Genomic DNA, 23,290 nt, shown 5'->3' with positions numbered 1-23,290 from the left:
CCACCAGTATGTGAACATATGCTAAAAGGCAACTTTATCAAAATTGTTAACAAATAATTTTGAAAAAGGATATAATCTTGGAATTTATTTATTTATTGGGATGAAAAATCTTAGCAATTCAGTCCCAGGAACTACTCATTACTCATATTTGAACTTCTCCAAGCCATTTCTGGAATATGTAGAAAGAAAACAAACTTATGCAAGTCATTCTTTGCAAGATCATCTTCCGGCTGTTCTTGCTAATGCCAGGGTCACACTTTTAAGTAAGTTCTCTATTGTATGTTGTTATTGTCCCCCCTGCCCCATCAATGAGGAAAACAGCCAGACCTGTCTACAAATTGTTGAGACAAGTCTCCAATAGTAACAGGGAACTGGCCCTTCAGGAAAGCCACAAGTATCCTGCCAACCTCAACTATCCCCATTGACACACAAGTCAGATATGATGTCCTGACAAACCCAGCTCTGAAGGAGTCTGGTGCATGTGCGTACATCCAAAATCTCATTAGAAAAAACCCTGAAAATATAGCCTTTCCTTTGACAAAGGATCTCATATTTCCAGAAGACTCCAGTGTACAACAATTTTTAATTCTAATTCAAAGCTGCATGTTTTGAACACATGAATCAGACCCTTGATCTATCAAATTCACTACAGTAGACCAGCAGCAGCATTCCAGAGTCTCGGGTCTTCAACATCACCTAATGCTATATCCTTTAACTGGGATCTTCTGCATACAAAGGAAGTGCTCTAACAGTGAGCCACAGTCCCTCCCCTTTTCAAAATCTGCCTGCAAAACTATATGCTTAAACTAGCCACAGAACTAGATATAATGCAAAAAGCATTCAACAATCCAAAGCAAGAGAGTGCTATATTATTGGATGCTCAAGAATCCACATTACATATTCACAGACATACCATGGAGAGTAGACCATGTCATCTAACAAAGACCGGGGGGGGGGGGGGAGTCATCACAACTTTCAGTACGGGCTTGCCCCCCCCCCCGACTATTTTAAGAGATCTGTTGAGCTGGGGAAAGGGAGTTTTGTCATCACCAAGGGTGTGTTTTAATGGGGTTTTATTATTGTTTTATGGAGTTTTACTACAGGGAATTGCTGTTACCTGCCAGAAGCCACAGTGTGGAAATGGTAGGATACAAACGGAATTATAAAGAAATTATTATAAATAAATCTTTTGCAGCAAATCGTTAAGACAGAAAAGTGTTTTCCTAGTGGCCTCCCCAAAATTAGAATGATTGTCTGCGGTCCCAATCCCTCCACCATCATACCTCCCCCCCCGCCCCCCAAAAACATATTTTAACTGAAGCTGAATATCGGCAGTGAACAATGTGGGAGCCTCTGACAAGCACACAGTTCTAAAACTCAATACATCATCTACAATTTAATATATTTCCTATGGATCATGAACTGATATCCACCCTTTAGAAATGGATTCCACAACAGTTCATACTATTTCTGATATAGACATATAGTTCCTAACAATGGTTAGCCAAATTTGATGCATGCTCACAAATTCTGCTTATAACACATAGCAAACAGTAACCAAGATTAATGCTAAGCAGGTATAATGCATCAGGCTTAGAAGAAAGGGTATATTTGAAAAAGTGAGTATGCAGCGCACAGAGAATATGGCTTAAAACTCCATTAATACAGTACAAATCTATTTTGCAATATATATTGTGTTTATATTACTAGACACATAAAAAATAAAGGGAAATTTTGTGCAAGAGAGAATGGTTTGCCAGAAAGGTTCTGGCAAAATGCTTTTTTTGTTTTCCTTAAACAAGTAAGGAACAAAAGCTTTTACTAAAATGCACAGGAATGGAAAAACAGCTTAGAAGTACTACAGCACAATAGACAATTTTTTTAAATTACTGTGAAGTTTTTTTCCCTGCAGGAAAAGAAAAGATAAATATGAAATATATTATGTGACATTCAAAGCTTCTATTATATTTATTCTCAAACTTAAGAATAGCACAACTATTACACTGATGCAGTGGTGTATCTCCCACAACACCCCAACTCAAGTCTTACCTCATTTCTCGTTCTTCATGTTGTGCAATGAGATTGCTGTAGAAATTTTCTAGGGTCACTTTTGTCATTGTAACTCGTTCTTTGGTGTGATTGCTCATGGATGAGCAAGGTGCTGGACCAGTCATTGCCATGCTCACTGGGGGGGGGGGGGGGGGAGAAGAGAGATGAAAGAAAATAATATTTTAAGCCAGGTCATGATGTAAATCTTGACACATGACTTCTAATCCACATTATTAAGGTAAATGCTGCCTGACAAGTTTTGAAAATGTAAAACAGTAATATGATCACCATATTTCATTTATTCAGACTTCAAGCTACAAACGCAGGAGAGAAAGCATGGCACAAGTTACAAAAGAGTAGTAAAAGGCAGAGTTCCTGTTTTTGTATTTCAGTTACAAACAATGAGGCCATGTTACATCCCTAAATGACATATTCATATTTCACAATGTATTTTAAAGCTCTCAAAACTCTAATTCCTGACTATTTAAATACTGCAGGCACAATGTCTGAGGATTTTCTTTGCAAAATTATTTAGATATATTTAAGTTCCATTTCTTTTTAATTAAATGTATTTCCAATTAACAGTCAGTAACGGAGAACAGGCATATAATGTGTACCTGCTTCCCACATTATAAGATACAGCATTTCATTAAACTTCACATGGCCAAAACCTAGCTAAAAGAGTTCCTCAAAAAGCCTTTTATTTATGCCATTTTAAAGCATCACACTTCCACAATGTTTTGAATGCTTTTTAAAAACAAAACAAGAGTTACACCATGGCATTATTTTCGTTTGCAAAATTGAGCAATTTTCAGCAGCTTTCCAACAACAGCCGTATCACTGCATGAATTTTTCTCAGACAACGGCAGAACTGACCACGGCCAAAATGGACTATTACTCCAGCTAAACAGGAATTCAGTCGCATTTATTACAGCTTTACTTAAACACGCAAAAACAGTCCGCTCTAGTTTTTAAAGCTCTACTGGGCTCCAACGACACATCTCCAAACTACAAATGGGCGAGATCAAGTTGCATGCCCCGCTTTCCTCCATGGGAAATAATGAGAAGCCACATCGAGCAAGCAGGTGACGGCGTTAGAAAACAAAGCGGGCCGCGGCCAGGCGACTCACACGAGCGAGAGCGAAGGCATGAAGAGGCGCACGAACCCAGAGCCCTCCGAAGGGGCGCCCAGGGGCGGGAGCAGCAGGGCAGCTCGCCCAGGCGCAGGAGAGGCGATGGAGAAGCCTAGGGTGCCATGGAAACAGACGGGGCGGGGGGCTCCACTTAAGGTCAGAGCACGCGGGGGGTGACAGGGGGTGTAACTGAGGGGCCAGCTCAAGTCCCCATTCACTTACCGGACCCCCCTCGCTCCGCCGAGGGGCACCCGCCAGACGCTCCGCCGCCTAATTCCTTCTAAGGATCGCGAACACGGCAGATAAAATAGTTCCCGGAGGCCTAACCCCGCCCCTTCTCATCCCCTCACCCGAGGAAAGGCTTGGAGACTCCGACTGGACAAGCGCCGACTGGAAACGGTGCCACAGCACGCATGCGCCTTAAGCCTTTTTTTCTGCCGAGGCTCCACCCTTGGAAGGGGCGATGCTCCGGCGGGAAATGGCCCGCGCCTCACTTGATGCCCAGTCGCTGTCCGTGGACCGAAGGGATGCGGCTGTTTGACTTTACCACTCGCAGTGCGCATGCGCCACTCGCTTTCTCCAGCGAGTAAAAAAGTGTGCTGCTCGATTCTTCCGCTTGTGGGGAAGTTCGCGAAAAGTGCTTCCGTGGAGTCGGATCCTCGACATGTTTACACGGAAGTAAATTATACGAAGTGCGACGGGGCTTTGCGCTCAAGGCTCGCAGGAGCATTGGCAAGTTTACTCGTAGTTGATTTCCGTCCGACTTGTTCTGTTCCTTAGTAAAAGGGCAATCCTAAATACGCTTGATTTGTTTAGCGTGGCAAGCCTATAGTGTGAAATTATACAGACAAAGTGTGCCTCGGATTCCAACCATAAATGTACTGAGATGAGATGGAACGAACCTGTTTCTGAAAAGCAGAGGGGGGAAAACAGCTAAGTGTCCTGATAAGGCTAAGGTTGCCAGCTCTGCGTTGAAAAAATTCCTGGAGATTTACAGTGCGATCCTAAGGGGGTGTGGGCGAAAACGCTCAGAGAGCTGACCTTTGTGTTGGCCTATGTCCAAGATACACCTGCATAAGGGACAGTTATAATAGTGCAGGCCCCCAGCACTGCTCCGTCACTCTTGGATGCCCGCCGTGGGCCACAGCAGCCACCCATTAGCACAACTGAGTCATAGGCATCTGCACCAGCATGCTTGCGGATAGTTTTGCTGGTGCAGCCAGAGTTAGTTGGCTCCCTAAGCCTGGGAGCATCCCCTGCCGCAGGAAGAAGTTTATGCCAACAAAAAATATGGCATGGCCTATAAGTACCCAGTGAAGTGAAAATTCAGGTTGTCTCCCTTGGCACTGCACCTAAACAAATTAGGCTTGGAGGAGTTGATGCTGACTATGAGCTCAGCCAATCACCTCCCTCCCTGAAATGGCCAAGCCCCCTGTCCAGCACCAAATTGCAGCCCACACACCTTGCTAAAACTTCAGCAAGGAGATCTTAGAACTTATTAGGTAGGGTGTTTGGTCTGGGACTCCATTTCTGAGCTCCCTGCCATGTGGACTTACTGTAAGCAGCAATGGCACACTGGTGGTGGTAAAAGCACTTAGTATTAGCGCCTAAGGAGGAGAGCTATGGATTTTGGACAACCCAAAGGGACAACCATGTACTGAAAGTTAAACAAGGGCAAGGATCACAAACCTCACTTGATGCTGGGTGCCATAACAGTGTCATCTGCCCTAAAACCCAGCATTGAGTTCATGCAAGGGCAACACAAGCCACGGCCATGCAGTACCATGCTGCCTGACATCCCATGGGAGATTTGGGGGGGGGGGATTTCTCTATCACTTGCCAGTTGTCCACCCTTGGCCTAGGACAGGGTGTGTCTGGTGTGGGGGATGGGGGTCTGGCAGCTGCTCCACTGTTTGTGGTGAATCAGCTTGCCATACTTTATTTCTTCACAGAATTAGAGCCTCAAGTGGTAGCTGCAGGTGCTGCCGTGGCAGGATTGCCAGCAATCCATGAGCACTTCAACACAGGACAGGTGAGTATAATTTAGAGGGTACCATCATGGCCTCAAGTGGTGTATGTATGTGGCAATGCATTTCCCATAGTGAAGATTGAACAGGGAGACTTGTGGTTGTAGCAAGTTCTGCCTCCCCACACACAGTTCTCTGTCTGCTGTTCCAGCCATTGTGTTGAAGTGGAGCATAGCACCTGGCCATTGTTTCCAAGCTTCATGTGCAATGTCATCCCACTTAGATGCATGCCAGTTCAGTCCCCCATGACCTCAGGGAGAAAGTGAATGGAGTCTTCACACCTTCCCAGGGTTTGCAGTTCAATAAAGTCATTTTGTATCACAATTGTATTTAATCAACAAGAGGCTTGGTACAGCCCTCTAGAGTCTAGACCTGAAATACTAATCCTGACAGAAACTCTGGCCCCAGTAATTAATGTTTATGAGTTAGGTAAATAATCTCCTGGTCAAACTTTGATTCTCAGGACGGCTGCTTCACACATTACAAATTTAGTGGGGCTCCTATGGTTGTGGACCATCATACCTGAGGGACCGCCTCTTTCTGTAACCCCCCCTCCTCTCCAAGGGCATTAAGATCTAACCAGCAAAATTACTTAGGGCCCTTGGCTCCAACCAGAACCAGGGCCTTTTTGGCCTTGGCCATTGCCTGGTGGAACACTCTGTCAAAGGAAATCGGACCCATGCAGCACCTTGAATAGTTTTTCAGAGCTTGTAAAACAGAGTGGTTCCACCAGGCCTATGGCTGAAGCTTATAACAACGCAGAGCTGAGCTGGCTTATAACAACGCAGAGCTGAGCTGGCTTCCCTGTCTCAGTTCCAACTGTACATCTGGGGTGGGTAAGATTCCTCTGCCCCCTCTTTTTCCCTGACACTGAAATCTATCTAGAATAGGCAATTAAAGATGGAATTGTTTAAAATGTTTTAGATTTTAAATTATTTATTGTATGTATTTATAATTCTGTAGGTTTTTATTATGATGTACCCAGCCCAGGTGAGTCTACAAGGTGAGTAGCAAATACAATTTTATTCATAATCATAAGCATAGCATATGTCAGTTAATTGGAGTCATACAGTTCATCAGCCAGATAACTATAGGACTAAATCAATACCAAGATACTTCTTTGATTTTAATGTGATGTGATGAAAAATGTGTATCTTTGCATTTTTTGAAAGTTAATTGGCTTGATTAAAAGAGTAGTTTCATTTGCTGTTTATTTCTTACTGCGAGACCACACTGTTGCTAATATTTACAACTGAACATAACATTTAGATGAAAGGCCAAGTTGTAAATTCACCTGTATGCTGGTATTTTAGCTGAGGTAACAGTGATAGCAAACACTTATATGGTTGTGGAACTAAATATGCCATCTCTTATAGTCCAGCCAAGATGTCCTGTGTTGTTTTATTTTCCAGTATATTCTTGAAAAGTAACTTTGGCTCCACTTTCTTTTTTTTAAGTGTAGTTATTAGCAAAATAGACTCTTGCTTTATTTTTATTTAGATAGATTTTTACAGTAAACCAAGTACAACATTTATATATACTCCATGCAAATATATATATAGGTTTATTCCATTACCCCAGGAGTGTTTAAAGTATATCACTGTGAGTTCATTAATCAGCATTCAGTAATTATCAAAAGATTTAGTTTGGCAACCGAGCCTACATATATAACTGAAACATCAATATGCAATACTGGCTTTTTACTTTGAAAGCTTTTGTGTCTAAACTCTTCTAGGTGTTGATTTACTCAGACATGGTACTCGGACATATTAAATATGAGTATCAGATTTAAGTAAGTTTGTACCTTTTATTATGCCTTTGGAATGTACTAGGTAGAGTTTGTCAAAATAAAATATTAATATGATTCAAAGTTTCTTTTAGATTGAAAATTGATGTAAGATGTAGAGTTGGAAAGTGAGGCATTGCTTGGAGTGTTAGATCCAAGCTCCATTTTCAGAGATCCTCCAAGTGGATATATTTACATTTTATAATGCTGGGGATAGGGGGAACAAAAAAATGTCACGTGTCAATATCGAAATGCTGATTTTGCGGTGGATTAAATGCCGAGTCTGTGAATTTAGGCAGATTGTGAGTATGCAGAAGGAATTGTCGGTGCTTGGCTCTTGTAACCCTTTCTTGCATACCCAGGGAAATGCTGATCACCACTTTTGGGGATCAGAAAGCGAATTTCTTCCAGACAAGACTGGCCAGCGATTCTCTATTTGTTTGGGGGGAGAGCATTACCCAGGCATGGAATTGGGATCACTGTGGTGAGCAGATAGTTGTAAATTTTCTGCATTCTGCAGAGGGTGGGACTAGATGACCCTCCCTTCCAACTCTTATAATTCTATGAATACAGTTTAGAGCATACAATAATAACTGCAGGCTTTCACCTACAGCTGTTATGTAAGTAACCCAAATAATCTGCTCAGTGCCCAATGTGAAATATACTGCATTATACATACAAGTTTTATGATCCATGTCATGGGAAGGGCAAAATGATAACTGATCACCATCTCTGGAAGCAAGATCATAATTACATTGTTCCTCTGTTACACTATTATAGGTTTACTTCTTTATGCCAAATTATTCCTATGTTCCCCCAAAGCACAGCAAGTAAGACAAATGTATACTTCATGGGACTAGCCCCATCAGAGGCAGGCTCCTATAATCTTTGCAGTTTTATCCCTGTGCAAAGTGGCAATACAACCTACACCCTCTACCTGAATGAATTTTCTTACATTGTTTAAATATGTGCTCAGCTTGGTTGCACTTACTTTCTTTATTCTGCATCTTTGGGATTTGGTCACTAAACTATGGCATCAATTTGGAATACTCGACTTCCCTGGAAAACCGTGTTGGACTAGAATGTCTAGTCTGATCTGATCTCTATTCAGAACTTAAGTACTGTGGTATTGAATGGGACTTATTCTGGGGTAAGTATGTAAGGAATTGCAATTCTACTCTGAAACGTATTGTCTGCACTAAGGTACAACATGAACAAACACAAGAAGCATAATGTACTTTTGGAGAACTGGACTTACCTTATACTGTAACTGTTCTCATTAAGATAGTTATGTGCTTTAATGGTACGCAACCAAACTGCTAAAAGTATATAAGAGAAAAAAAGTATAGTGGTTCCCATGTAATTCTGCAGTACCCAATGGGAAAGCAGAAAGAAAAGGGCCCTTCTTTCCATCCTCCCTAACAGAGTCTTTAAGTATAGTCTAAAAGTTAGAACAAATACAAATCTAGCAATGATGTTATTTAACAAATGTGAGATGGAGGTGGAATGAACTAGTTATAGTTTTCGAGATGGCTGTTAAAAAACACTAAAGAGTAGTAAACAGTACAAGTACAAACACTTTTTTTGTTGCTTTTCACCTTTACTTGTGCACTCCCTTGAGCCGGCATTGTATGTCTCAAGAAACGGATGGACAGTAGTCGAATCAGTGTTGAGATCTATTGGTCTGCAACTTGAATTAAGTCAGAAAGGTCTTGCAGGTCCTGACTGCCTTTTACATTCTTTAGATACTGCAGCATGTTTGTCTTCTTCAGTACAGCAAAAGGCGAGTCCTTCTCCAGCAAACCTAGCAACAGTTGCTTCCTCACATCTGGGGCTTCTTCCCTGCCTGTACTGTCGTAGAGGTCAGAGAGGTCTTGGCTGTTTGGTGAGGTCCACATGATGTGTGCCTGTGAGATATCTCTGCCACTGGCAGTATGCACTCCACTTACAGCATTATGGAGCCACATTAGGCGCTTTAAACCTTGAAGGACCCTCCCTCTATCATGCAGGAGCTGATGTTCTGTCAGCGCTCTTTTACTGAAATGTAAAAAGCCAATATTGTTGAGAAGTACATTCACACCTGAGCTAGAAAATAACTAGTTTTATACTGAATTAAATAATAAGAATAGATAAGCAAAGATAAATCCACAGAACCATCTGTTGAATCCCAATCTATACCACTTTGATAGTTTGATGTTTCACATTTATAAAGAATTTAGGGGTTTTTTTAAGGGTGTGAATCTGTGCATGCTTATTTGAGTACAATAGGAATTGCATTCAAGTGAATATGTACATACCACACTAACAGTTTACAGTTTTCTCTTATTTCTTGAAGGTTCACCCCCTTCCAATGAACAAACCAGTGAACGTCAGATGTGCCAAAATAAGAATTTTAAGGGCCAAACCTAAAACATATAATTGAGCTACAAAAGCAGCTTGTGGTGGTACGGGTGATAAGAAATAGGGCCACAGTATTGGAGAAGTGGGGGTTAATTTGCCCCCTGGTATGGCTTGGAAATGATTCCATCACCTGTCTTCTGTATGCCATCCATGAAACTCCTCCATGGGATCCAGCCCTATTTTTCTTATTTTGCTCTGGTGTATGAAGAAGTGGGCAGTACAAGTACCTAATTTATACAGCATGATTTTTCTCACAGAGTAAAATAAAGGTGGCACAATTAGCTGCTAACTTTATATGAACTTTGCATTACAAGCTGTTTTAATTATTTTTTGTTTAGCAAATTTCTGAGAGCCAGTCTAGATGTGATAGCCTTGTTTATCTATGTCTGATAGTAAACATATGTCTGATTCTAAACATATAACGTCCCTAAGCTGAACTGACAAATAAGCTCTTGAGTCTACAGAGTATGGGAAGGAACAACAGGAGAAGGCAATTCTGATTCCCTTACCTACACATCTGTTTCACGTTAAAATATAATCTCCCATTTTACATGTAAACAGAAGAGAAACAGTCACACCCATCAATGTCTATTTTGTTTCTGAATATTGTTTTTGGAATGTTAAAGGTAAGGCTTTATGTCAGTGAACATATCTGGTGTCTTCTTGGCTTTCTCAGGCTTTACCAAAGTACAGGATGCAAAGTACCATGTGGAGAAAAAAATTAAAGAAAAACATCTTAAAATAAATCTTAGCTTAGTCACACCCATTTAAGATTATTGAAATCAAGGAGTTTAGAATTCTGTAGCTGTTAGGATGGCACCAAAACCAGCTTAGTACAGGATAATATATTTAAGAGCAGTGGTAGTCAACCTGTGGTCTTCCAGATGTCCATGGACTACAATTCCCATGAGCCCCTGCCAGTGTTTGCTGGTAGGGGCTCATGGGAATTGTAGTCCATGAGCATCTGGAGAACCACAGGTTGACTACTCCCGTTTGAAGGCATCTATTTCTATAGTTTATTTTTTAAAATAAATTAAAAATTGCATTAAATTAAATCCCTGTTTGCATTGTTAAACATACAGCATTACTAATTTTGCATCTAAAAGGCAAAACAGTAGAAAATGCATCCCAATAAGCTAATCAATTGTTATGAAAAATTCTTACTTGTCAGCTTCTTGACATGTTGCAAAGCAAACCAGAAAAAAGATGGGTGAAAATGTCATCATTTGGAACAAAAGCATCTTCTGGTCTCGTAATCTAGTCAACAAAATTATATAAAATAGTCCAAAGATTATTTTCATTAGTACATTTGTGCCCTGTTAATTCAAATTAATATGATAAAACATGTTTGCACCGGATAGCTATACAATCATATTCTTCTCAAAACACATAGCAAAGGAATCTTAGTTATCTGAATTTTTAAAGAAATATGTGCAGAAAATTTTTGCTGAAGAACATAAAACGTTGGTTTTGCTAACCAATTTTATCATTTTTAAAGTACTGCATTTAACATTTTTGGCAGATTTTGTGTGTGCAAATGTCTCAGTCTACATATTTACCTACAAGTCAACAATAACATTAGTTGAAAGAAAATCCTAGAAAGACTAAGGAGGCCATTCTCATGCAGAGTACTCACTTTCTGTCCTTTCTGTAAAGTAGAGGAATCTTCCTTGTCTGTCTTGTTGCTGTGGTCCTCTACCGAAACTCCAACCGCAATGACAACATGCATCTTCCCAGCATCTTTTATACTTGCCCTGTAGACACATTAACAATAGATATAAATTGCGCATCACCATTGTGACTAAGAATTTTTCTCTTGTATGAATGAAATATGTCCTGACGACAATAAACCCTGGATGATAAAGCCTGCAATCTGACTGGTGATGTAGGCGCTGAGACCACCTCTCTCTGAAATATGTCTCACCCTATTGCAATGATCCAGTGATTTTAACAGGTTCATAAACCCATGCACTGGCCATTTGTATTTGTAGCAGTCCATAATAAGGGAGAAGCATTTGATGCTTTCTATCACTGCTGGGGCACAATGGTAGCACTTCTTAGTTCCATTTATTTCTACTAACCTACCTTCTCTGTGCACATCCTAATGTGAGATTCTGCTGCACCTGAAGTATAAACAAAGCTTTCTGTGCTGATGAGGAAACTGGTACCATGCTTTACTCAAAAGGCCTTGTGCATGTATGCAGGTAGGGTTATCCTTTCTCATCTTAATAATACATCTTTGCTTCCACACCCAAATGTAAACAGTTATCTGCCCATGATCAGCTGGCCTGTTTCCTATGCAAAGAACTTCTGCTTGACAATAGCTCACATGCATCTCTACATTAATGTCAACAAGTACAATGTAGTTATACATACACGTTGGAACCAAGTTTTTCTGGTAGCCAGCTGGCAGGACAGCAATCAAAAGAGAGGGAGAAAGAGAGAAAGACTTCTGCACTATTGAGAGAATTAATTGTCCTTCATTCTTTATCATGTTGTGGCCAGAGTTTTGAGCCAGAGCTTACTGGGACTGGTGAAAAAAAAGTTTTTAATTCCAGCACCCTGCCGAAAAATGGAATATTTATGTACATATTTTATTTAAGTATTTCTATCTGCTTTCCTCTCCACTGGAGATGCAAAGAAACTAAAAAATACAAGTATAAAAATATACAGCACACATCCAGCATTCAGGGTTGATCCTGTGTCTATTGGCCTGGCTTACTTAGATAATAGGCTCATGCCCTTTGGCTGAAAGACTTGCACCTCTCCTAAGCCAAAGTATTTGTAGCTAAGGACAGAACACAGCCTCAACCCAGATCTCACTCCGCTGACAGAGGTGTTCCCAAGAATCCCTCGCTTGCTACATTATACTGGTTTTGATATTTGAAGGGATACCATGGTATGAATTCACAAAATTATTAATTAAAATGGTGGGAGGATAAAAAACATGTGAGAGTCACTGAAAACCTACCTTGCCTTGCAACATATATGACATGGATTATTCTGAGATCACAGAATACAAAGCCCTCTTAACTATTAAGTAACGTCACTGAATTTGAACTGAATCAGTGATCCTCCCTATTTTGTCAGCAGAATTTTTCTTGTAAAAATGGGAGGGGTTACTAGCAGGATGAGTCTATCAATATGGGTTTAAAGCTAAACTTAGATCACTGAGGGGGGATTACTGACAGGGAAAAGATGAGGTATAGGCAAGATTCTTTTCAAAATTAAAGAGAACATGGCTCAGAAGTGGTGGTTTATCTGTGCAGCTACACACAGAACGATCTATCAAGCACTTCCCCATAAAATGTGGCATTCTTCCCCCCCTCCTGTCTCAGTGTCCACACAAAAAAATCACTGTGAAACTGAACTATCTTGTTTGTTCTCTGTAACTAACATAAGGAGTAGAATTTTGCTACTTTAAAAAACAGCAATAACTTTAAGCTGAGAAGATTTTCAGAGGGATGCAGTGGATTCCAGTCATATCCTGCAACCCAACCTCTGACATAACTTTTTAAAGTTTTACATGCAAAATCTAAGCCCTCAATATCTCCATCTACAGAATCCATGACTCTTCTTGTGCTTGTGTGACAATGGAGGGGGTTGGTGGTGGAGAATCAGCCCAATAAATAAATAGAATGGAGTTCTGCAGCTGCCGTAGTCAGACTCATAACATGTTTTGTCAGTTGCACAGTGATTTTTTTCCCCTTGGCTGAATTTCTTTGTGTTCTCTTTCATGCAAGGGACTGAACAATATGGATTTTAATGGAAGGTATAGGTTTGCTGTGTTGAGTTGCCATTTTGTAAAATGCATCTTTTAAAACTTTTAACTGTACACACACACACCAGCTGAGGATTGGAGGCCACCATTCTTGCTGCTGGGCTTGATCAGTGGGACACAAACCAATGCCTCCATTAAAATCCTCATGGTTCAGTCCCCTGCATGAGAGGGAACACAAAGAAATGCAGTCAAGCTGAATGCCAAGAAAGTATACAAAGCAGAGGAACACATCCAACAGCCCCTGGAGAAGAGATGGGGCAATGGAAAGAATGGGAGAGTTGTGGGTCCACTGAAACAGGAGGAGGGAATAATGCCACATTTTGTGGGAAAGTGCCATTTTTGTGTGTGGGCACAAACACACACAAACCACTACTTCTGAACTGTACTCTTTTATTTCTAAGACTCCCACCTGTACCTCAACCTTTCCCTGTCAATAATTTTTCCTTCAGTAATCTAAGTTTAGCTAAGTTTTGCAGATGACACCAAATTGGGAGGACTGGCAAATACTCCGGAAGATAGAGACAGAGTTCAACGAGATCTGAACACAATGGAAAAATGGGCAAATGAGAACATAATGCAATTTAATAAAGATAAATGTCAGAAAAATGAAAAGCATGCCTACTGGATGGGGGATACACTTCTAGGTAACACTGTGTGTGAACGAGACCTTGGGGTACTTGTGGATTGTAAACTAAACATGAGCAGGCAGTATGATGCAGCGGTAAAAAAGGCGAATGCCATTTTGGGTTGTATCAACAGGGGCATCACATCAAAATCACAAGATGTCATAGTCCCATTGTATATGGCACTGGTCAGATCACACCTGGAGTACTGTGTGCAGTTCTGGAGGCCTCACTTCAAGAAGGACGTAGATAAAATTGAAAGGGTACAGATGAGAGCGACGAAGATGATCTGGGGCCAAGGGACCAAGCCCTATGAAGATAGGTTGAGGGACTTGGGAATGTTCAGCCTAGAGAAAAGAGGTTGAGAGGGGACATGATAGCCCTCTTTAAGTATTTGAAAGCTTGTCACTTGGAGGAGGGCAGGATGCTGTTTCTGTTAGCTGCAGAGGAGAGGACACGCAGTAATGGGTTTAAACTTCAAGTACAACGATATAGGCTAGATATCAGGAAAAATATTTTCACAGTCAGAGTAGTTCAGCAGTGGAATAGGTTGCCTAAGGAGGTGGTGAGCTCCCCCTCACACTTTTCTTGGATGCTTTAGGATGGTTAGGGCTGATCCTGCGTTGAACTAGATGACCTGTATGGCCCCTTCCAACTCTATGATTTTATGATTCTATAAACTCATATTGATAGACTAATTCCATGTGTAAAAAAAAATTACATGATGGAAAAATTAACCAATAATGGAGTTTGTATAACAATAAAGAGGAGAGAATGGCAGAAGGTGCAGTGTGGGAGGAACAACTTCAATGTGGATAGTGGAGTGGCCTTCAAGAGGCAGCCAGAAGGGTGGAGAGAAAAATCTGAGGGAAACAGAGCAAGGGAAGAACCAGCACAAAGTCACTCTTGGGAAACCTGGGGAAAATGAACTGAGTGCTGAAAGCAGGGGAATAAATGCAGAACAAGGAGGAGGGAACCCCAATAGACATACATGAAAGTGAGGGAAAACACCAGTACATAATCTACAGGCAACCTCTTGCAAGCTGATCCAGGATAGCCCTCTGGTTCAACCAGATGGTATCTTGTGACTACACAAGCAGCACTCCCCCTACACATCAGAAAAGTGTTGTACAGATGCATGTTCCTTGTTCAAAAAAATAGTGCTAAAGCGAGTATGGAAAGAATACATAGGCACTGGATAGTTGGTGGCTCACTCCCATTTCCTCCCGGTGGCACTATAATCACAGATAGGGCAAATATCAGTTGGGATGGGGGTCAAGAACAGATAATTGACTGCCCCACACACAGACTGGTCTCAATCAGAATCAGCACTGCATCCCATGCTGCCCCAGCAGCTGTTACTGAGCCTGAAACAAACAAACAAATTCCTTTCATATATCTCTTGGAGTGCTAATTTTGAATAATAATGTTTCTCAGCAAAAGGCTTGCAGTTTTGTTACCTGGTATGAAAGCCACTTACCAGAAAGGTCAAAACCTGTAACCAATTAAATGCTAAAATAAAGGTTGCTAAACTGGCGTCCTTGTGGCCTCTTCCGTTTCCAGGATACTCATAAAGTTAAGGTAAATTATCTCTCTGTGAAAGCTGAACTTCCTAGTTACAAATTTCCAGACTAATAAGCACTAGCTGAAGTCAAGTCTAAAACATCTAGTCTAATTCATTGCTCACCTTTTTCACCTTCTTTTAAAGAGCCATTAACAACTACAGCTGCATTCAACTGAGCAAGTGAACGTTGGTCAGAGAAGTCAAAGCATGAATGCCCACTTAAAGCATTCCATCATGCACAAAGTGCACTGCCATGGCTACTCAGCTCCACAAAACTTGAGAAGTAGTACTTGAGGAAATAATGTAGGGACTTCAGGTGCTGTATTCAGCATTTCCAGTGACAGCAGCACTAAGACAAATGTGTCCTGATTCCATATTGGGCCATACAACTGCCAGGCAACAGCAACAAAGCCTGGCAAAGTTGGTTTTATGCTCCCAGCTAAGGTTGTCCCCAAGCAAAAAAGATACATTTTCTGTTCTGGAAAACCTCTTGCACTTCTGGTTATATGTTATAACTACCCAGCTGGACATGAGGGAATTGTCATGTGAATGTGCTTTAATATAAAAGAACAAATACTAAGGAGCTTTAGTTGAGTTTTAAAAAGATTTCTTGCCTTTGTTGTCCTGTGTAATGCCACCTGTGCTCTGTATGTCTGAACTAGGTAAGTGATATTGGGTATGAAACCACTGCAAGACCTCTTCTGTATCACATAAACAAATAATGTCAGGAGGAAAGGGTAGGTTTGTTTTGAATTTGGTGCAACTCTTCCCCTGGAAAAAATGTTTGGAAGTGAGGTAGCCATGGGAATGGGGCATATGTGGCATGGAAAGGGAGTGGGTCCACATGTGGCATGGTGGGATCCATCCTATAATATCTTGCTTGTTGTTGACCCTAATCCCTCGACTCCTTTGCCTTTTCCACTAGTGTCTTGGGGCATTTTCACAACCTCAATCCCTTGAGATGGGCTGGAAGCCTGGGTCACTCATCTTCCAGACTTTGGGCATTGGAGACTCCACTCCTTTTGATGATGAGGAGCGGGACAGGGCTGGCTCCACATCCTTATACAAATGTGAAATGGCAATTTCAGAGGGAGTAAGAGTCTGCCAGGGTGGCAGTGCACCCTGGCCCATCCCTGAATGCTGCAGCAGAGGCAGTCCCCAGGGGAGCTGCAGATACAAAGCCACTGCCTGGCCCTTGGGCACAGAGCCCATGCCCAACTCAGAGCCCATGCCCAGTTGGGCAGCTACTGAGAGAGACTGGAGATCTGGTGCAAGTGAAAAGATGTGTTCTGGGGTCAGCAGTGCTTGTAGGAGCTGGTGGATGTCACTGGGGCTATGATTCAAGGGGCTACTTGTGGACCTGTTGGTGGTTCTGTGGGGCCTCAAAGTGCTCCCTGCCCATGTGGAACTCCTCTGCTCTGCTGGCAGCAGTGGGTAGGGTTCAGAACTGACATCAGCACTTTGGCTTTGGTGATGGAAGACATCCTTGGCACTGCTCAAACCATGCAACTTCCCTGGGGGTCAGTTCCATTGCTTGGCATAGGGCATAACTTTGTCATTGGGTGGGGGTCCTGTGCCCTGAAGGGGAAGGGTTCTGTGCCATGGCCATATTCCAGTGCTGCATGGCCCCATCTTTCCCCACTTTTCAGCTCAAGTTTCTGTGGGGTTGGGTCCCCATGGTTGCCCCCCCCCAGTTGGTTGGTTCCCCTGACCATCATACCCTTGTCATACTACCCTGTGAAAAGTTCTGAGTGCAATGGCCACACTTTGGAGATGTTTGTCCAGCCCTTGTTCGGTGTTGATTCCCTTTAGGGAAGAGACTAGTGGCTCCAACATTGTGCCACTGTCCAGCTGCCTCAGCAGTCCACAGATTTGCACTGCACATAAAGCGAAGAACAAGTGGGAGACCCACAAGACTCATGTAGGAAGGGAGGAACCCCAGCCTCTTTCCCATTTGCTTGCTTGCTGGACCAGGGCCAATTACTACCTGCCCACTTGCAGGCCACCACCAATTCCACTCATGCAGCTGCCTTACCCCATATAAGTGCAAGGTTCCCATCAGTGCGTGTCTCCAGAAGTTAAATATCTGTGACAATTCTGAGCAGAAATGTGTCAGAAACAACAATTTCTCCCTCCCTCAAATGTTAATCAGGAGCCTCTTGTGGCGCAGAGTGGTAATGTAGCCGTCTGAAAGCTTTGCCCATGAGGCTGGGAGTTCAATCCCAGCAGCCGTCTCAAGGTTGACTCAGCCTTCCATCCTTCCGAGGTCGGTAAAATGAGTACCCAGCTTGCTGGAGGGTAAACGGTAATGACTGAAAAATATTCGAATTGGCATTGAAGGTAAATACAGTAAATTTTAGCATGAGCCTCTTGTGGCACACAGTGGTAAGGCAGCAGAAATGTTGTCTGAAAGCTCTGCCCATGAGGTTGGGAGTTTAATCCCAGCAGCAGGCTCAAGGTTGACTCAGCCTTCCATCCTTCCGAGGTCGGTAAAATGAGTACCCAGCTTGCTGGAGGGTAAACGGTAATGACTGGGAAAGGCACTGGCAAACCACCTCGTATTGAGTCTGCCATGAAAACACTAGAGGGCGTCACCCCAAGGATCAGACATGACTCGGTGTTTGCACAGGGGATACCTTTACCTTTACAAATGTTAATGCTAAATATTTCCTCCCTAGTGAGTTTTGTGCATTTCCTGTCTCTCAACTGCAGAACTATGGGCTCAAAGCGTATACAGCAGGGGCCTGAAAGTTATGCTACAAGACTTAGCATCTGACTGTGGGGGCCATTCCGCACTGGGATCCGTGTAGCAAATTGTTTGCTGAACGAAAAATCGCCATTTTAAATGGAATTTGGCGTAACGCATACCTGCCTTTGTAGTGGAATCCAGTTGCGTTTTTATCGTTTCCCACAGGGTTCCGGTCTCTGCAAAAATCACTAGCCAGGAAGCGCTATTGTTAAACTGTGTCCCACCCCTGGCCGTCAAGCAGCCAATGGGCGGCCGTTATCATGCTCCCAAACAGCCCCTTTCCCTTTAAGGAAGGTTAAAAAAAAAACACACACAGACGTTGCAACGAATATGCATTGATTCATTGCAACGGAGAGACCCATCCAGCTAGCAGGTGGTGTTTGAGCTGCCGTTTCATCATTGCCACGCTCCCCCCCGAGTGAAAAAAAATCCCCCCCCCCTCACAGGCGCGATTTTCGGCCGAAAACAGTGTGAAAAATAAAGTGAAAATAAACCAGCAAACGGGCCTCTGCGATGCTTGTGCTTGGTGACTTTAAACAGAGGGGCTGCAGCCAGGGAAGCCTCGCTGGGTAAACGAAGGCTCGCTGGTGCATTGATCTCCGCTTGCTCGGAGAAAAAAAAAATGGCGATCGCTTCCCCGGAAGATCAGAGGAGAGAGCCAGGGGGGAGGGACTTTGCAGAAACCGCAACAATGGTAACGCACAGAACTTTCCCACTAGTGTTGCAGATTGGTTGCAGGAGTGTAGCGCTTTCCGGAGGGTGAATCCACTTTTTGGAATTTCCCTGAAAGCGCTACAACGAAGCGCTTTTTGCAGATCGGTTTCAGGAGTGTTGCAGATTGTCAACGACATTGTGCATAATGGCAAAACTGTAGCGATTTCAATTAGTAACCATTGTGCTATTTTGGACGAATGCGGAATGGCCCCGGGTGTCTACTGGAAGGGGGGTGTCCAGACATTGTGGTATATGATTGGCTGCAGCTGTATTTGCCATATTAAACTATGTCAGGGCTTATGGGCATGGAGTTTCTGCTTGCCTGGGCACTGATGGGCTATGCCATGGTTTTTGTAGTTGTGACATTAAGGTGTTTTAAGAATGTTCTCAGGGCTGGAAGAGCTTAGAAAGTCAATAATGTCCAGCTCCACCCACAGCATGCCCATGGCTACAACTGTTTCTAAGCTAGAATAGCAGGTATAATGGCATATAATCAGCATGCCTGTTGCAGTGTTACTTTCACTCATTGCTTAAAATAAGCACATAGAAACCAAAAGCCTCTTTGTTTTAAAGTAAACTACTAAACCATTGTGATGCTTCGTGACTGAATGCTTCCTTAAAACAATCAATTTTTGCCTTTGATTTATAAGGGAGATGAAGCCCTGTATTTCACAACCAGTGAACAGTCAATATTCTAATTAAAACTTTAAAAATATCCTGGTAACTAGATTTGATAAAATAAAACACTGGTATACCCCATAGAAACCAATCACACATCTGTACACCGTCCGTGGCGCCGCGGGCGCCACGGACTATATAAAGGAGTAAGGGGTTGTGGGGAGGAGTTAGGGCGGGACCAGTCCAGGATAAAAACTCGGAGGTGTCCAATCAGGAGCCGCAAAGCGGCTCCTAATTGGGCCCCTTCGAGTGCCACTTGAGGGCCAAGTGGCTACTTGGCCCGCCACTCTGATTCTCAGCCCCAGCAACTGTGAGCTGCGCACAGCGCAGTTGCTCCAGGCCTGACGCGGTGAGAGGCGCGGAGCGCCTCTTGCCGCGTCAGCCAGCTACCCGAGGGAGCCCCCGGCAGCCTGACGCGGCGAGAGGCGCTTCACGCCTCTCGCCGCGTCAGACCGCTGCCACACAAAGACCCCGCCAGTCGCGCGGAGCGCGGCTGCCGGGCCTTCCCTGCCTCCCCCGCCGCCGCTCACAGGAGGGAGCCGCCACGGAGAGCCGTCGCCGCGGGACACAAGAAACTGTAACAGCCGAAGAAAGGCCGCGCGAGAGGCACCCAGCAAAGGAGTCTGAGCTGCCTTCCCGCAGCCGGACCCACGAGCAGCAGCAGCAGCAGCAACGTCCCCCGAGCCAGCCAACAGCTGCAGACAAGCCTCGGGGAGGGTGTTGGCCAGCAGGCGCCTCTCTGGCCCGCTTCTCCTCCGTGCTGCCCGACCTCCTCGGCCACGCCCGCACCATTAACGCCCAGGACCAGCGCGAAGCCGGTGAGTGTACCTGGGATTCTGTCTCGCCTTGAGAGGGAGGACCGCGGCGCCGCTTTTCGGGGGGGCTCTGGGAGAGGGAGGGGGTGGGTGGGTGGGAGCGTGTCCCTTACCCTTCCCCCTTCTCCCCTTTCAAAGCCCATTTTTATAAATGGGCTTTGAAACTAGTTAGCATATAAGTCATTTATATTCTACCTGATTTTTAGAAATAAGTCTAGGTTTCAAAGCTTCTTACTCAGAGCTTTGCCTATTAAGGAGAAAGCAGATTTCACTGAATTCCAAATCTGAGAGAATCAGAGATTATAGGGTGCGGCCAGTTTATATAGAAGCAATTACATAGGCTAACATAGGACTGTATTAAACCTTCTGATTCATGCCTTCTGAAGTTATGATGTAAGACATCTCTGAGCACCCAGAGAATAGTTGCAAACTCTGTTCCAGTTGTGGGTGAAGATAACCATGTAATTTACTCTGGGCATAAAGCCATTTGTTCATAAATTATCCTTGAAGGCTGCAAGTTAATTAGAAAGATGCATATTTGCAGATTTACACAAGAAACTAAATACAAATTTATTATTATTATTATTATTATTATTATTTTAAATAAATAATAGCCTAAATAAATAAAGTGTAGCCTACTACTCCCACACAGTAGTTCATGGTAGGTACATCTTAGTCCGATTGTGTCAAAACATCCTTAACAATGATTTAAAATCCCAATTCACAACACCCCACTGTGACAGCTGGCTACAGGCATATCTGCCAAAAGCCAGCCGGCACAGCAGGATGCCAGTGATATAGGATTAAAACTGATATGCCAGTGTACAAATAGGTAGAGATACACCACCTTGGTGATACATAATTTTAAATTAGAACAGTATAACGCTTAGTTTTGGCTTGGGGCTCAAGATTTTCTGTCAATAGAAAGTGTTTCAACTGCAAATGTGGGGAAGCAAATTTTGAAGCACGTGAAGAAAGCCAGCTTGGCAGAGTGGTTAAGAGCCATGGCTTCTAATCTGCCAGCTGGGTGACCTTGGGTGTGTCACAGCACTGACAGAGCTGTTATGACTAAGCAGTCCTGTTAGAGCTTTCTAAGCCTCACTCCCTCACAGGGTGTCTGTTGTGGGGAGAGAAAAGGGAAGGCAATTGTAAGTTGCTTTGAGACTCTTGGTAGAGAAAAGCGGCTTATAAAAACAATTATTCTGTGAATACAGATTTTAATAATTTCCCCCCCTGTAGAATGTCATTTCTACAGGGGTCTTCTGATCCTGGTTCAGTGCTGTTGGGAAGCAAATAGTGATAATCTCCCAGGGTTTCTTCATCTCTTCTCAGGTGTTTCTGAAAACCTGCTCTGTTGCTCCTTCCACATCCACATGGCAGCCATTTCCTCTAGGAACATCAGCAGAGGACATTTTGTTTGGTCACTAGAATATTGTTATATCACTATTTCGTACTAATAGGAACAAAGTTGGCATTGCAGCTGGTCAGCTCCCGAAGCAAATAACTCCCTAACCCCAAGAACAAAGTGGTGGACTGGCTTGGTGCTGTCCTTTTGACCACTTCTTTTGCCCTCTAGGCATAAAAGTTGGACACCAGGAGAAGCCAACATTTATATTACACTGGCTTTCCCCTTCTGATAAATATTGTTTTACCTGTTGCTACAGAGAACATTAAGTGCTTTAGTGGAAGAATCCATCCAGTTTTAGAAAATGTCAAGTACTATTTTTCAAAAAGTGGGTGTGTTAGGTATCTCTTTTCCATGACCTGCAACAACTTGTATTTTCTGCAGTGTTCAAACAGCCCATAGTCTTACCACTTCTGATTTTAGAAAATAAACTTCTCATAAATGTTTCAAAGGAACACTGAAAATGAATGCCTTCATGCATCTACAAAATGTATTTCCTTCACCATAATCATATACATTCCCATGTATATATCCTAGCGTGTTGGTCTGAAGCAGCAGAACAGTGGCACCTTTGAGACCAACAAAGGTTCCCAAATGTTTCAGTAAGATCCTCAATGGAAAACAAAGTACACTGGTGTGTTAAGTGTATTTGAGCTGCTCCCAATTTATGGTGACTATGAATTAATTTTCTGTAAAACATCCTAATGTTAGCAGCCATTTTCAGATCTTGCAAACTGAGGGCCATGGCTTCTTTTACTGAATCAGTCTATCCCTTTTCCTTCTGCCGGATAGAAACCTCCAAGTAAGAATACTAAATAGGATTATTAATCTCCAGGTGTGCCTGGAAAATTTCCAAAATTACAACTGATCTCCAGACTACAGCAATCAGTTTCCTTGGAGAAAATGAAAGCTTTGAAGGACTCTAACTGCGCCCTTTCAGACTCCACCCCCAATTCTCCAGGCATTTCAAACACAGGAATGAGCAACCTTAAACACTAAATTCTTAAATTTGGGTGGTTCTCTCCCCATCACTAGGAGGTTGCTTTTTAAAAAAACCATGATCCAATGCGGGTTCTGGCTAAAAATAGCCGAGATCCAAATGAGATGGATACAATCCTGTACATAGAGGGCGATCCAGTAGCTTTTACGAGCAATGGGATCGATCCTGCTGTTAAGAAGCCAACATTTCATGAAAGAGACAGCAAAAATTGAGCCCAGTAGCACCTTTAAGACCAACAAAGATCTATTCCAGGCGTGAGCTTTCCTGTGCAGGCACACTTCCTCATATAGGTGCTGAATGAGCGATTCCTTCCTAGCGAATGCTTTATTTGTCAGAAATAACAGACTGCCAATTCCAGCACGAATTCGAGCTCCCTTGTGCCGCCATGAGAAACTTCCTAGCCCACCGAGCCCTCTGCCGCCCAGCCGGGTTGCTATAGCGAGCCTGACCCAACCCACAAAGCGGCAACGTCAAAGAAAAGCCACCCCTCAAGTCAGGGCGGCTTCGGAGGACGGGTAGGGAGCCTTAAAACGTCCATCACAGAGAGGCGATTTGTCATTGGTAGA

The 23,290-nt window shown here is 43.1% G+C and overlaps 1 protein-coding gene and 2 long non-coding RNA genes across 6 annotated transcripts in view; 1 reads left to right on the top strand and 2 right to left on the bottom strand.

Annotated features, from left to right (window-relative positions):
• The window catches only part of STK38 (serine/threonine kinase 38), a 28,109-nt gene extending 24,438 nt beyond the window's left edge, over positions 1-3,671 (bottom strand). Inside the window, exons 1-2 of one of the 3 annotated variants that reach the window (XM_077334350.1) lie at positions 3,533-3,671; positions 2,050-2,185 (exon numbers count right to left, since the gene is read on the bottom strand). In XM_077334350.1, the coding sequence (XP_077190465.1) occupies positions 2,050-2,180 (131 nt within the window). In that variant the 5' untranslated portion in view covers positions 2,181-2,185; positions 3,533-3,671. Of the gene's footprint in view, positions 1-2,049; positions 2,186-3,179; positions 3,322-3,404 lie in introns of those variants that run through there. The other 2 variants (XM_077334349.1, XM_077334351.1) reach the window with 2 other exon arrangements.
• Positions 3,672-3,704: 33 nt separating this feature from the next.
• Positions 3,705-9,695, top strand: LOC143835914 (uncharacterized). The gene is made up of 3 exons (XR_013230404.1): positions 3,705-3,914; positions 5,135-5,214; positions 6,173-9,695. It is a non-coding gene; the product is annotated as an uncharacterized LOC143835914 (long non-coding RNA).
• Positions 8,896-23,251, bottom strand: LOC143835913 (uncharacterized). Of its 2 annotated transcripts, none has more exons than XR_013230403.1 (4): positions 22,949-23,251; positions 11,032-11,149; positions 10,560-10,652; positions 8,896-9,032 (listed from the first exon to the last, which is right to left on the bottom strand). It is a non-coding gene; the product is annotated as an uncharacterized LOC143835913 (long non-coding RNA). The 2 variants fall into 2 exon arrangements; XR_013230402.1 differs by lacking the exon at positions 22,949-23,251 and adding an exon at positions 15,487-15,562.
• Between the last annotated feature and the right edge of the window lie 39 nt (positions 23,252-23,290).

The sequence above is a fragment of the Paroedura picta genome, chromosome 4, assembly GCF_049243985.1.
Source record: "Paroedura picta isolate Pp20150507F chromosome 4, Ppicta_v3.0, whole genome shotgun sequence".
NCBI lineage: Eukaryota > Metazoa > Chordata > Lepidosauria > Squamata > Gekkonidae > Paroedura > Paroedura picta.
The sequence above is the reverse complement of the archived record's forward strand: the minus strand, read 5'-3'. Positions and strand labels throughout refer to the sequence as shown.